Genomic DNA, 12,012 nt, shown 5'->3' with positions numbered 1-12,012 from the left:
ATATATTCAAAAGGGAGTTAGATGTGGCCCTTACAGCCTAAGGGATCAAGGGATATGGAGAGAAAGCAGGAAATGGGTATTGAGGTTGAATGATCAGCCATGATCTTATTGAATGGCGTTGCAGGCTCGAAGGGCTGAATGGCCTACTCCTGCACCTAATTTCTATGTTTCTATGTTTCTAAATGCCTTCTGATAATTGAAATACACCACATCCATTGGTTACCCCTTATCTATTCTGCTGGTTACAACCTCTAAAAACTCTAACAGATTTGTCAAACATTTCCCTTTCATAAATCCATGTTGACTCTGCCCAATCATATTATTATTTTCTAAGTGCCCTGTTACCACGCCCTTAATAATAAATTCTAACAATTTCCCTACTATTGATGTCAGGTTAACTGGTTTGTAGTTCCCTGTTTTCTCTTTCCCTCCTTTCTTAAATAGCAGGGTTACATTTACTACCTTCCAAACCACAGGAATCATTTTAGAATCTAGGGAATTTTGGAAGATGACAATCAATGCATCCACTATCTCTATAGCCAGCTCTTTTAAAACCCTAGGATGTCGGCCATCAGGTCCCTGGAATTTATTAGATTTCAGTCCCATTAATTTCTCCAGTACAATGTTGTGATTAATCCAGTAACAGTCTGACCCTTGGGATAGTTGCTAATCATTAGGTCCACACACCCTGGTAGAAAGTGTAAAGATACAGATTCCAGATAATAGGGATCATGGTCCACTTATGGAAGTTGCTGTCAGGCCATTGAATGGGAAAATGGTGCAAAAGGAGCCAAAACTTTAAGATTTGATATTAATTAAAATGACGTAAATTAAACCACTCACCTCTAAAGTAGTTAATACTATTTTTTCTGCGGAAGAAAAATAAGCATCCCAAAGGAACTGTGTTTGTTGCCTACGTGCCAGTATCTTCTCATGGTGTACAGATCTAGTTATTGAAGGAATCTGCAAAAAAAAATACAGAGAATAATAGAATTAAATGAACATCTGGAAGAATAAATGCAAATCTTGATCGATAGGCATACCAGAAACTAGTGCTTTAGATGTAACTTATATATGAAGGGCCACTGGGATCATGGAAGTATATTATTATCTGGTCATCCTTAGCTTCTGACAGCTAGAGTAATGATATTCTTCTAAAAATTAAAAAGGTGCGCATCATCTTCTTTTACTTACTCTTGCTTAATGAACCCACTTCTCAAACCTCTATTTCTTTTGTTGTCTTTCTCTATTTTATCAGTATCTCAACTATACCCATGAACTTACCTCTCCATTCATCCCAAGTGACAACCTACACACTCCTCTCTGCCTTTTTAAATGTGTTGAAATCAAGATTCATTGTACTGTTTCTTCACACTAGATCACAACATACTTACAGATGAAGAAGGCAATTCAGCCTCACTTAATTCATCCATCCAGAACAATCTACACTCTCCTCACTGCTGCACTTAGTTGTTTCTTAAATGATTCCTGGATTTTCACCTCCAGCATTCTGCCAAGAAGTTCATTCCAAGTGTTAATCATTGTCTGTGTGAAGAAGGACCTCCTGGCAGCAGTTCTAATGTTACCTTTTATAGGTTTATATGTGCCCTTGTCCTTCTCCCACAATTTAAAGCAGTATTGCACATTCATCATTTACTATTTTATCTCGCACAACTGGTTTAGTCATTCATCATGGCTGGACCACAGCAAGCACTAATGGGTGCTGTTCTCCTCTGCCAAAATTGCTCACTACTCCAGGATCATCCCGGAATGTGAATATAACCCCCGGCTTCGTTTCTCTGCTACTAACCTTCTCCTTAAATCTCCCTCCCCTGTCTCCTCCACCCTCACCTCCAACAACAAGTGCGAGGAGCTCATGGAGTTCTTTGTCATTCAGATTTGAGATCATCCATTCAGCTGCCTCTGGTGCATGCCTCTCTTCCCCTTGCCCACCAAGCCAAGCTTCCTCCAAGGTTCCCTTTTGCCATTGCTATAAAACCAAATCTTTCTCTAGTTTCTCTCCTTTCTCCCCTCATGCCATCTCCAAGCTCATCCAGTTCATAAAACTCACCTCCTGCTCACTCAACTCTATTCCTAGTAAACTGATAACCACCCCATGCTGGCTGATATTGTTATTGATATTTTCAAGTACTGTCCCCCTCCCTTTTAAAATCTGCCGTCATCACCCCCTCCTCAAAAAACCCACCCCACTGTCCTTGCAAACTACCACCCCCATCTCCAAATTCCCATTCCTCTCTAAAGTCCTTGAACGTGTTGTTGCCTCACTGAAACGGCCCTCTGTGACTGTTACCATGGTGCATTATATATCTCCCATCCTTCTCGACCTATCTGCAGCCAGTGACACGGATGACTACACCATAACCTCATTGCCTCTCCTCCGTTGTCCAGCAGAGTGGAACTACCCTCGCCTGGTTCTACTCTTACCAATCCTTAGCAATAGCTTCTCTTCCCATAACCATACCATTAGCTCTGGAGCCACCCAAGGTTTATCGTTGGATCCCTCAAACATCTCATCTACATGCTGCCATTCAGCAACATCTAACACTGCCTAATAGTGTCAGTTTTTTGTGTACTAACATATTGTGCATCTGTATGGTAGGCACATCATTCAGTTTTACATAGGCAGTCAGCATTTCTGACCCAGAGTCCATTCCTCCACATTTTCAGCCAGAAACCTGTGGGGATTCAAATTTCCTGGGAATTAAAACATTCACTGTGCCTGTATTACGAACTAATATGGTTCCTGTACTTAAAAATGAGTTTGTTGGTATAATCACTGAAGACCTCTGATCATTATTATAAATTCTGTCGCATCATTCAGGCTAGCCTTTGCAACCTGAAAGCTGATATCTTGCTCTGATCAATGCAGTTATTCTGCTCCATTCCAAATTCTGTTTAGTCAGGTACAGGCACACCCAATTGTTCTATAACAACCTTTAAAAACATACATGCGTTGGATGTATTTAATTTCAGTATGTCTTCTTCCCTTAGCTCAGCAATTTCCTTTTTGACAAGAAAACCAAACTATCCTCAATTAGTCTTCAGCAGTTTTAAAAATAAATAACGTGATGCTCTTTCTCGTCCACACAAGACCATAAGAAATAGGAGCAGGAGTAGGCCATTTGGCCCCTCGAGCCTGCTCCGCCATTCAATAAGTTCATGGCTCATCTGACCTTGGCCTCAACTCCACTTCCCTGCCCACTCCCATAACCCTTGACTCCCCGATCATTCAAAAATCTGTCTATCTCCACCGTAATTATATTCAATGACCCAGCTTATACAGCTCTCCAGGGTAGCGAATTCCAAAGATTCACAGCCCTCTGAGAGAAGAAATTCCTCCTCATGTCCATTTTAAATGGGTGGCCCCTTATTCTGAAACTATGCTCCCTGGTTCCAGCTTCTCTCATGAGGGGAAACATCCTCTCAGCATCTAACCTGTCAAACCCCCTCAGATAGATGTTTCATTAAGATCACCTCTCATTCTTCTGGCTGGGAACTCAACATCCAGGGGTATTTAACATTTAGGAAGGATTGACACAAAGGAAAAGGAGACGGGATGGCATTGCTGGTTAAAGAGGAAATTAATGCAATAGTAAGAAAGAACATTAGCTTGGATGATGTGGAATCGGTATGGGTGGAGCTACGGAACACCAAGGGGAAGAAAACGCAAGTGGGAGTTGTGTACAGACCACCAAACAGTAGTAGTAAGGTTGCAAACAGCATCAACAAGAAATGAGATATGCATGCAATAAAGGTACAGCAGTTATCATGGGTGAATTTAATCTACATATTGATTGGGCTAACCAAACTGGTATCAATGTGATGGAGGAGGATTTCCTGGAGTGTATTAGGGATGGTTTTCTAGACCAATATGTCGAGGAACCAAATGGTGAGCTGGCCATCCTAGACTGGGTGATGTAAAATGAGAAAGGACTAATTAGCAATATTGTTGTGTGAGGCCCCTTGGGGAAGAGTGACCATAACATGGTAGAATTCTTTATTAAGATGGAGAGTGGCACAGTTAATTCAGAAACTAGGGTCCTGAACTTAAGGAAAGGTAACTTCGATGGTTTGAGGCGTGAATTGGCTAGAATAGACTGGCAAATGATACTTAAAGGGTTGTCGGTGGATAGGCAATGGCAAACATTTAAAGATCACATGGATGAACTTCAGCAATTATACATCCCTATCTGGAGTAAAAATAAAACAGGGAAGGTGGCTCAACCGTGGCTAACAAGGGAAATTAAGGATAGTGTTAAATCCAAGGAAGAGGCATATAAATTGGCCAGAAAAAGCAACAAACCTGAGGACTGGGAGAAATTTAGAATTCAGCAGAGGAGGACAAAGGGTTTAATTAAGAGGGGGAAAATAGAGTACAAGAAGAAGCTTGCCGGGAACATAAAAACTGCCTGCAAAAGCTTCTATAGATATGTGAAGAGAAAAAGATTAGTGAAGACAAACGTAGGTCCCTTGCAGTCTGATTCAGGTGAAATTATAATGGGGAACAAAGAAATGGCAGACCAATTGAACAAATACTTTGGTTCTGTTTTCACGAAGGAAGACACAAATAACCTTCCGGAAGTACTAGGGGACTGAGAGTCCAGTGAGAAAGAGGAACTGAAGGATATCCTTATTAGGCGGGAAATTGTGTTCGGAAAATTGATGGGATTGAAGGCCGATAAATCCCCGGGGCCTTTCCTCAGTTTGGTCTGTAATCGCGCTACCCCTAAAATTGAATAGCTGTAACTTTATACCCTTTTCTTCCCATACAAATGTTGTCAGAGTCTGCAGCTGTCTCAGGCTTACAATAGATCATTCTAACCCTAACCCGCTCACCCTCTATGTGATATGTAGTGCTCCCCTGAGAACTTCTTGAAGGACTGTGTCACAGAATTAATTAATCAGCTTAGATGGACAAATTGTGACTTTTCACTTATTCATAATTATTTTGCCTTCGCCAATGAAGGTCTTTCAGCAAGGTCAAAGAACAAAGTTTTCATCAGCCTAGACACATTTCAGTCGCTTTTATCGCATCCAAATTAAACATCAGCAATAAAGTAAAACAACATCCACCTAACTGTTTTCCAGCAGTCCCATTCATGATGGTCCAGCATCTGCACCATAGCCACGATGTGCAGTGCTGCAGCACTTGGAGCCCTTCTCCCTGCCGCCCCACTCACGGCCAGGTCAGACCTGCTTTTTGCGAGAGGTCTTTCTGGCGGGCAGCAGGTCGATCTGAGGCAAGCATCCCTCACTAAAATGGCCGATTTGCAGCATCTGACATGACGTCACACCGGCGGATCCCTCCGCGACCAATCTCGCGCCGGGCGCAACCTGGACAGCAATTGGGCGGTTCCACAGGAATCACCCAGAAAACATACATTTCCAGCGGATCCTCGGCAACCTGCACCAAATTCGGCCCCGCAATTTCTAAATTTGTGGATGACACCAAATTGGGGGCGATAGTCAATACTGAGGAGGACTGCAACAAATTACAGGAGGACATTAATAAACTTGCAGAATGGGCATATAATTGGCAACACAGTTCAACACAGATAAATGTGAGGTATTACATTTTGGTAAGAAGAATAGGGAGGTCACTTATTACTTGGAGGGTGCGAGGCTAGGTGGGATAGAGGAACAAATGCATCTTGGAGTACAAATACCCAAATCACTAAAAGTTGCGACTCTGGTTAGCAAGGCCATAAAAAAAAGCAAACCAAGCACTCGGGTTTATTTCAAGAGGTATAGAATTGAAAAGTAGGAAAGTTATGCTAAACCTGTATCGAACCTTGGTTAGACCACACTTAGAGTATTGCGTATTGTTCTGGTCGCGATATTATAAAAAGGATATATAGGCACTGGAGAGGTGCAGAGAAAATTTACAAGGATGATACCAGAAATGCGGGGGGATACATATGAGGAAAGGATGAACAGGCTGGGTCTCTTTTCTCTTGAAAAAAAAAGGCTGAGGGGTGACCTAATAGAGGTGTTTAACATTATGAAAGGTTTTGATAGAGTGGATACAGAGAGAATGTTGCCACTTGTGAGGAAGAGCATAACTAAAAGGTCATCAATATAAAATAGTCACCAAGAAATTCAATACGGAATCCAGAAAAATCTTCTTTACCCAAAGGAAGGAAGACACAAATAACCTTCCGGAAATACTAGAGGACCGAGGGTCTAGTGAGAAGGAGGAACTGAAGGAAATCCTTATTAGGCTGGAAATTGTGTTGGGGAAATTGATGGGATTGAAGGCTGATAAATTCCCGGGGCCTGATAGTCTGCATCCCCGAGTACTTAAGGAAGTGGCCCTAGAAATAGTGGATGCATTAGTGATAATTTTCCAACAGTCCATTGACTCTGGATCAGTTCCTATGGACTGGAGGGTAGCTAATGTAACACCACTTTTTAAAAAAGGAGGGAGAGAAAACGTGTAATTATAGACCGGTTAGCCTGACATCAGTAGTGGGGAAAATGTTGGAATCAATTATTAAGGATGAAATAGCAGCGCATTTGGAAAGCAGTGATAGGATCGGTCCAAGTCAGCATGGATTTATGAAAGGGAAATCATGCTTGACAAATCTTCTAGAATTTTTTGAGGATGTAACTAGTAGAGTGGACAAGGGAGAACCAATGGATGTGATGTATTTGGACTTTCAAAAGGCTTTTGACAAGGTCCCACACAAGAGACTGGTGTGCAAAATTAAAGCACATGGTATTGGGGTTAATACTGACGTGGATAGAGAACTGGTTGGCAGACAGGAAGCAGAGAGTCGGGATAAACAGGTCCTTTTCAGAATGGCTGGCAGTGACTAGTGGAGTGCCGCAGGGCTCAGTGCTGGGACCCCAGCTCTTTACAATATAAATTAATGATTTAGATGAAGGAATTGAATGTAATATCTCCAAGTTTGCAGATGACACTAAGCTGGGTGGCAGTGTGAGCTGTGAGGAGGATGCTAAGAGGCTGCAAAGTGACTTGGACAGGTTAGGTGAATGGGCAAATGCATGGCAGATGCAGTATAATGTGGATAAATGTGAGGTTATCCACTTTGGGGACAAAAACACGAAGGCAGAATATTATCTGAATGGCGGTAGATTAGGAAAAGGGGAGATGCAGCGAGACCTGGGCATCATGGTACATCAGTCATTGAACGTTGGCATGCAGGTACAGCAGGCGGTGAAGAAGGCAAATGGTATGTTGGCCTTCATAGCTAGGGGATTTGAGTATAGGAGCAGGGAGGTCTTACTGCAGCTGTACAGGGCCTTGCTGAGGCCTCACCTGGAATATTGTGTTCAGTTTTAGTCCCCTAATCTGAGGAAGGATGTTCTTGCTATTGAGGGAGTGCAGTGAAGGTTCACCAGACTGATTCCCAAGATGGCAGGACTGACATATGAGGAGAGACTGAATCGACTGGGCCTGTATTCACTGGAGTTTAGAAGGATGAGAGGGGATCTCATAGAAACAGATAAAATTCTGACGGGATTGGACAGGTTAGATGTAGGATGAATGTTCCCGATGCTGGGAAGTCCAGAACCAGGGGACACAGTCTATGGCTAAGGGGTAAGCCATTTAGGACTGAGATGAGGAGAAACGTCTTCACTCAGAGAGTTGTTAACCTGTGGAATTCTCTACCGCAGAGAGTTGTTGATGCCAGTTCATTGGATATATTCAAGAGGGAGTTAGATATGGCCCTTACGGCTAAAGGGGTCAAGGGGTATGGAGAGAAAGCAGGAAAGGGGTACTGAGGTGAATGATCAGCCATGATCATATTGAATGGTGGTGCAGGCTCAAAGGGCCGAATGGCCTACTCCTGCACCTATTTTCTATGTTTCTATGCTTCTAAGAGTGGTGAGAATGTGGAACTCGCTACCACAGGGAGTTGTTGAAGCGAATAGTATGGATGCATTTAAGGGGAGGCTACACAAGCATATGATGGAGAACGGAATAGAGGATTATGCTGATAGATATAGATGAGGAAAGACGAGGGAGGCTGGAGTGGAGCATAAATGCCAGCATGGAGTGGTTGGGCCGAATGGCATGTTTCTGTGCCGCATATCCTATGTAATCCTATGTAAAGGCACAAATGCATACATCCTAGGCATCTGCATTTTACATGGACAGTTAGTCTTGTGGATCCAACCCCTATGTTTGTAGTTTAAAATCAGCAGAGCACAAACATCCCATCTAAAGTTCTCACACTCACTAAGACGCACCATCACTCACTGTACTAAGTTTTAATATGGCACACTCAGTCCATAGTGGCATAAGACAAGTGATCTGATGGTGAGTCTGTAACATTTCAGGGATAAATTATTTCTTGGTTTGAAAGTCAGAATGTCAGTAAGTTGCAGCGTATTTTGATATAGATGATCAGTCATAACACTGGGCTCAAAATGTTGGCTGTGTCAGCCATGGCTCAGTTGGTAGCACCCTCGCCTCTGAGTTAGAAGGTCAAAATGCACTTGAGCACAAAAATCTTGGCTGACACTCCAGTGCAGTACTGAGGGACTGCTGCACTGTCGGACGTGCCATCTCTCGGATGAGACGTTAAAACCAAGACCCTGTCTGCTCACTCAGTTGGATGTAAACGATCCTCTGGCATTATTTTGAAGAAGAGGTGCTATTCCTCAATCAATATCACAAAAAAAAAGATTACCTAGTTATTATTACATTGCTGTTTGTGGGACCTTACTGTGCACAAATTGGCTACTGTGTTTCCTACATTACAACAATTGGCTGTAAAATGCTTTGGGACGTCCTTTGGTGGTGAAAGGTGCGATATAAATGCGAATCTTTTTTTTCTATATAAAAGCAATTTTCATAGTACCAAATTCTGTAATGTTGTATTTATAATTTCTCTTTATTTAACTAATTTTTACATTTTTTACTTTGAACATAACATTGCATTATGTCCTTAGATTATAAAGATTAATTGACTGGGGAAGTCAAAGAAGTAATTACGACATGTGCACATAAAGAGCAAAGATTTGTATGCTGCGTTTATCAAAGAGATAGTTAATCCGCACGATTTTTAAAAATAAGTTGTCAATCTGTGAAGCTAAGGGTTTATCAAGAAAATTGGATTATTTTAATTAAAATTGCTGTAATGATTAACTTTAAGTTCACATGCCCACTCAGTCTCCACAGCAACAATAAAAAGTCAGCTATGATGATCAAGCTGTACACTGAACTGAATGGCATAAAAGTGGTCATTGTGAGAAAATGCCCAGTTTCTAGACCTGTACAATAAATCTGACCTTCTTGGCCCTGTATTGCTTTTTTCATGACCTACATTGGATAAGGGTCTGCTTCATTGTTTCCATGGAATCAAACAATCTCAGCTTACCTGCAGCATTACTCTTGCTTTTCATGAATAGTGTGTGAAAAATGTGATTAAAAAGTCTTGTGAATTATGTCAGCAGCAGCCATTTTCATCTTGCATCTATCAGACTGATTGCATTGAATACAATTAAGACAGAATCCTTTTAGCTGATTTGAGTAACACAATGTCAAATCCACCAAACATTTTAAAGATTTAAACAATGAATTTTGTTTTATTTATTGAATGCTAAGAATGAATGAATGACTGCAACATTTATTGTAGCATTTGGTTGCTGTGTTTTTTTAATCATTCTTTTGTATGTGGTTATCGCTGGCAAGGCCGGTATCTATGATCATCCTTAGCTGCCCTTGAGAAGGAGATGGGTGCTTTCTTCTTGAACCGCTGCAGTCCAGGTGTTTACAGTGCACCCTCAATGCTGTTCGGTAGGGAGTTCCAGGATTTTGAATCAGCGACAATGAAGGAACGGACACAGATGTTCAAGTCAGGATGTTATCTGACTTGGAGGGGAATTTGGAGGTGATGGTGTTCCCATGCATCTGCTCCCCTTCCATGTGGTGGAGATCACAGGTTTGGGAAGTGCTGCTGAATAAGCCTTGGTGACTTGCTGCAGTGCATCCTGTAGATACTGTAAATGCGGCAGCCATGCTACGCCAGTGGTGGAGCGAGCGGATGATTAAGCTAATGGATGGGCTGCCTAACAAGCAGACTGTTTTGTCCTGGATGGTGTCAAGCTTCTTGAGTGTTGTTACTGCTACTCCCTTTCAGGCAAGTGGGGAGTATTCCATTACATTCCTAACTTGTGCTTTGTCAATGGTGCAGAGGCTTTGGGAGTCAGGAGGTGTGTCACTCACCACAGAATACCAAGCTGCAGATGTGCTCTAGTAATCACAGTATTTATGTGGCTGGTTCAGATGAGTTTCTGGTCAATGGTAATCCCTGCAGGATGTGGATGGTGAGGGATTCGGCAATGGTAATGACATTGAATACCATGGGGTTAGGCTTTCTCTTGTTGGAGATGGTCATTGCCTGGCACTTGTGTGGCACGAATGTTACTTGCCACTTATCAATCCAAGCCTGAAATTTGTCCAGGTCTTGCACATGTGGGCACGGGCTGCTTCATTTTCTGAGGAATTGCCAATGGAACTGAACACTGTGCAATCATCAACGAACAGCCGCACTTCTGATCTCATGATGAAAGGAAGGTCATTGATGAAGCAACTAAATCTAGTTGGGCCTAAGATGCTGTCCCAAGGAACTCTTGAATTGTTGTCCTAGGGCTGAGATGATTGGCCTCCAACAATCACAACCATCTTTATTTGTGCCAGGTATAACTCGAGCCACTGGAGAGTTTTCCTCTTCAATCCCCATTGACTTGAATTTTACCAGATCTCCTTGGTGTCACACTTGGTCGAATGCTGCCTTGATGTCCAGGGCACTCATTCTCACTTCACCTCTGGAATTCAGCTCGAGTGTCCATGTTTGGACCAATGCTGTCATGAGGTCTGGAGCTAAGTGATCCTTCTGGAACCAAAACTCAGCAGCGGTGAGCAGTTTATAAACATCAACCTGAATCAATACAGTCAAGTTTCTTGATAACAATCAAAGCCAATTCAAATAATTGGATTCCTTAGAACATAAGAAATAGGAGCAGGAGTAGGCCATTTAGCCCCTCGAGTCTGCTCCGCCATTTAAGAAGATAATGGGTGATCTGATCATGGACTCAGCTCCATCTCCCTGCCAGCTCCCCATAACTCTTTATTCCCTTATCACTCAAAAATCTGTCTATCTCCACCTTAAATATATTCCATGACCCAGCCTCCACAGCTGTATGGGGTAGAGAATTCCACAGATTTATAACCCTCTGAGAGAAGAAATTCTTCCTCATCTCAGTTTTAAATGGGCGGTCCCTTATTCTGAGACTATGGACTAGAAACATAGAAACATAGAAACATAGAAACTAGGTGCAGGAGTAGGCCATTCGGCCCTTCTAGCCTGCACCGCCATTCAATGAGTTCATGGCTGAACATGCAACTTCAGTACCCCATTCCTGCTTTCTCACCATACCCCTTGATTCTCCTAGTAGTAAGGACTTCATCTAACTCCTTTTTGAATATATTTAGTGAATTGGCCTCAACAACTTTCTGTGGTAGAGAATTCCACAGGTTCACCACTCTCTGGGTGAAGAAATTCCTCCTCATCTCGGTCCTAAATGGCTTCCCCCTTATCCTTAGACTGTGTCCCCTAGTTCTGGACTTCCCCAACATTGGGAACATTCTTCCTGCATCTAACCTGTCTAACCCCGTCAGAATTTTAAACGTTTCTATGAGGTCCCCTCTCATTCTTCTGAACTCCAGTGAATACAAGCCCAGTTGATCCAGTCTTTCTTGATAGGTCAGTCCCGCCATCCCGGGAATCAGTCTGGTGAACCTTCGCTGTACTCCCTCAATAGCAAGAATGTCCTTCCTCAGGTTAGGAGACCAAAACTGTACACAATACTCCAGGTGTGGCCTCATCAAGGCCCTGTACAACTGCAGCAACACCTCCCTGCCCCTGTACTCAAATCCCCTCGCTATGAAGACTAGAACTGTTACATCTTGAATAAAGAATCAGACTAGATACTGCAAGCTCAAAGTCCTTTATTACA

General features: G+C 42.5%; 1 protein-coding gene across 1 annotated transcript in view; it reads right to left on the bottom strand.

The window, feature by feature from the left end:
- The window catches only part of LOC139266596 (exostosin-1-like), a 365,501-nt gene that overhangs the window by 301,888 nt on the left and 51,601 nt on the right, over positions 1–12,012 (bottom strand). Inside the window, exon 4 of the mRNA XM_070884192.1 lies at positions 844–963. Within this exon, the coding sequence (XP_070740293.1) occupies positions 844–963 (120 nt within the window). The remainder of the gene's footprint in view (positions 1–843; positions 964–12,012) is intronic.

This window comes from Pristiophorus japonicus, chromosome 7, assembly GCF_044704955.1.
Source record: "Pristiophorus japonicus isolate sPriJap1 chromosome 7, sPriJap1.hap1, whole genome shotgun sequence".
Lineage (NCBI taxonomy): Eukaryota > Metazoa > Chordata > Chondrichthyes > Pristiophoridae > Pristiophorus > Pristiophorus japonicus.
Note: the sequence above shows the minus strand (reverse complement) of the source record. Positions and strands in the feature narration are given on the sequence as shown.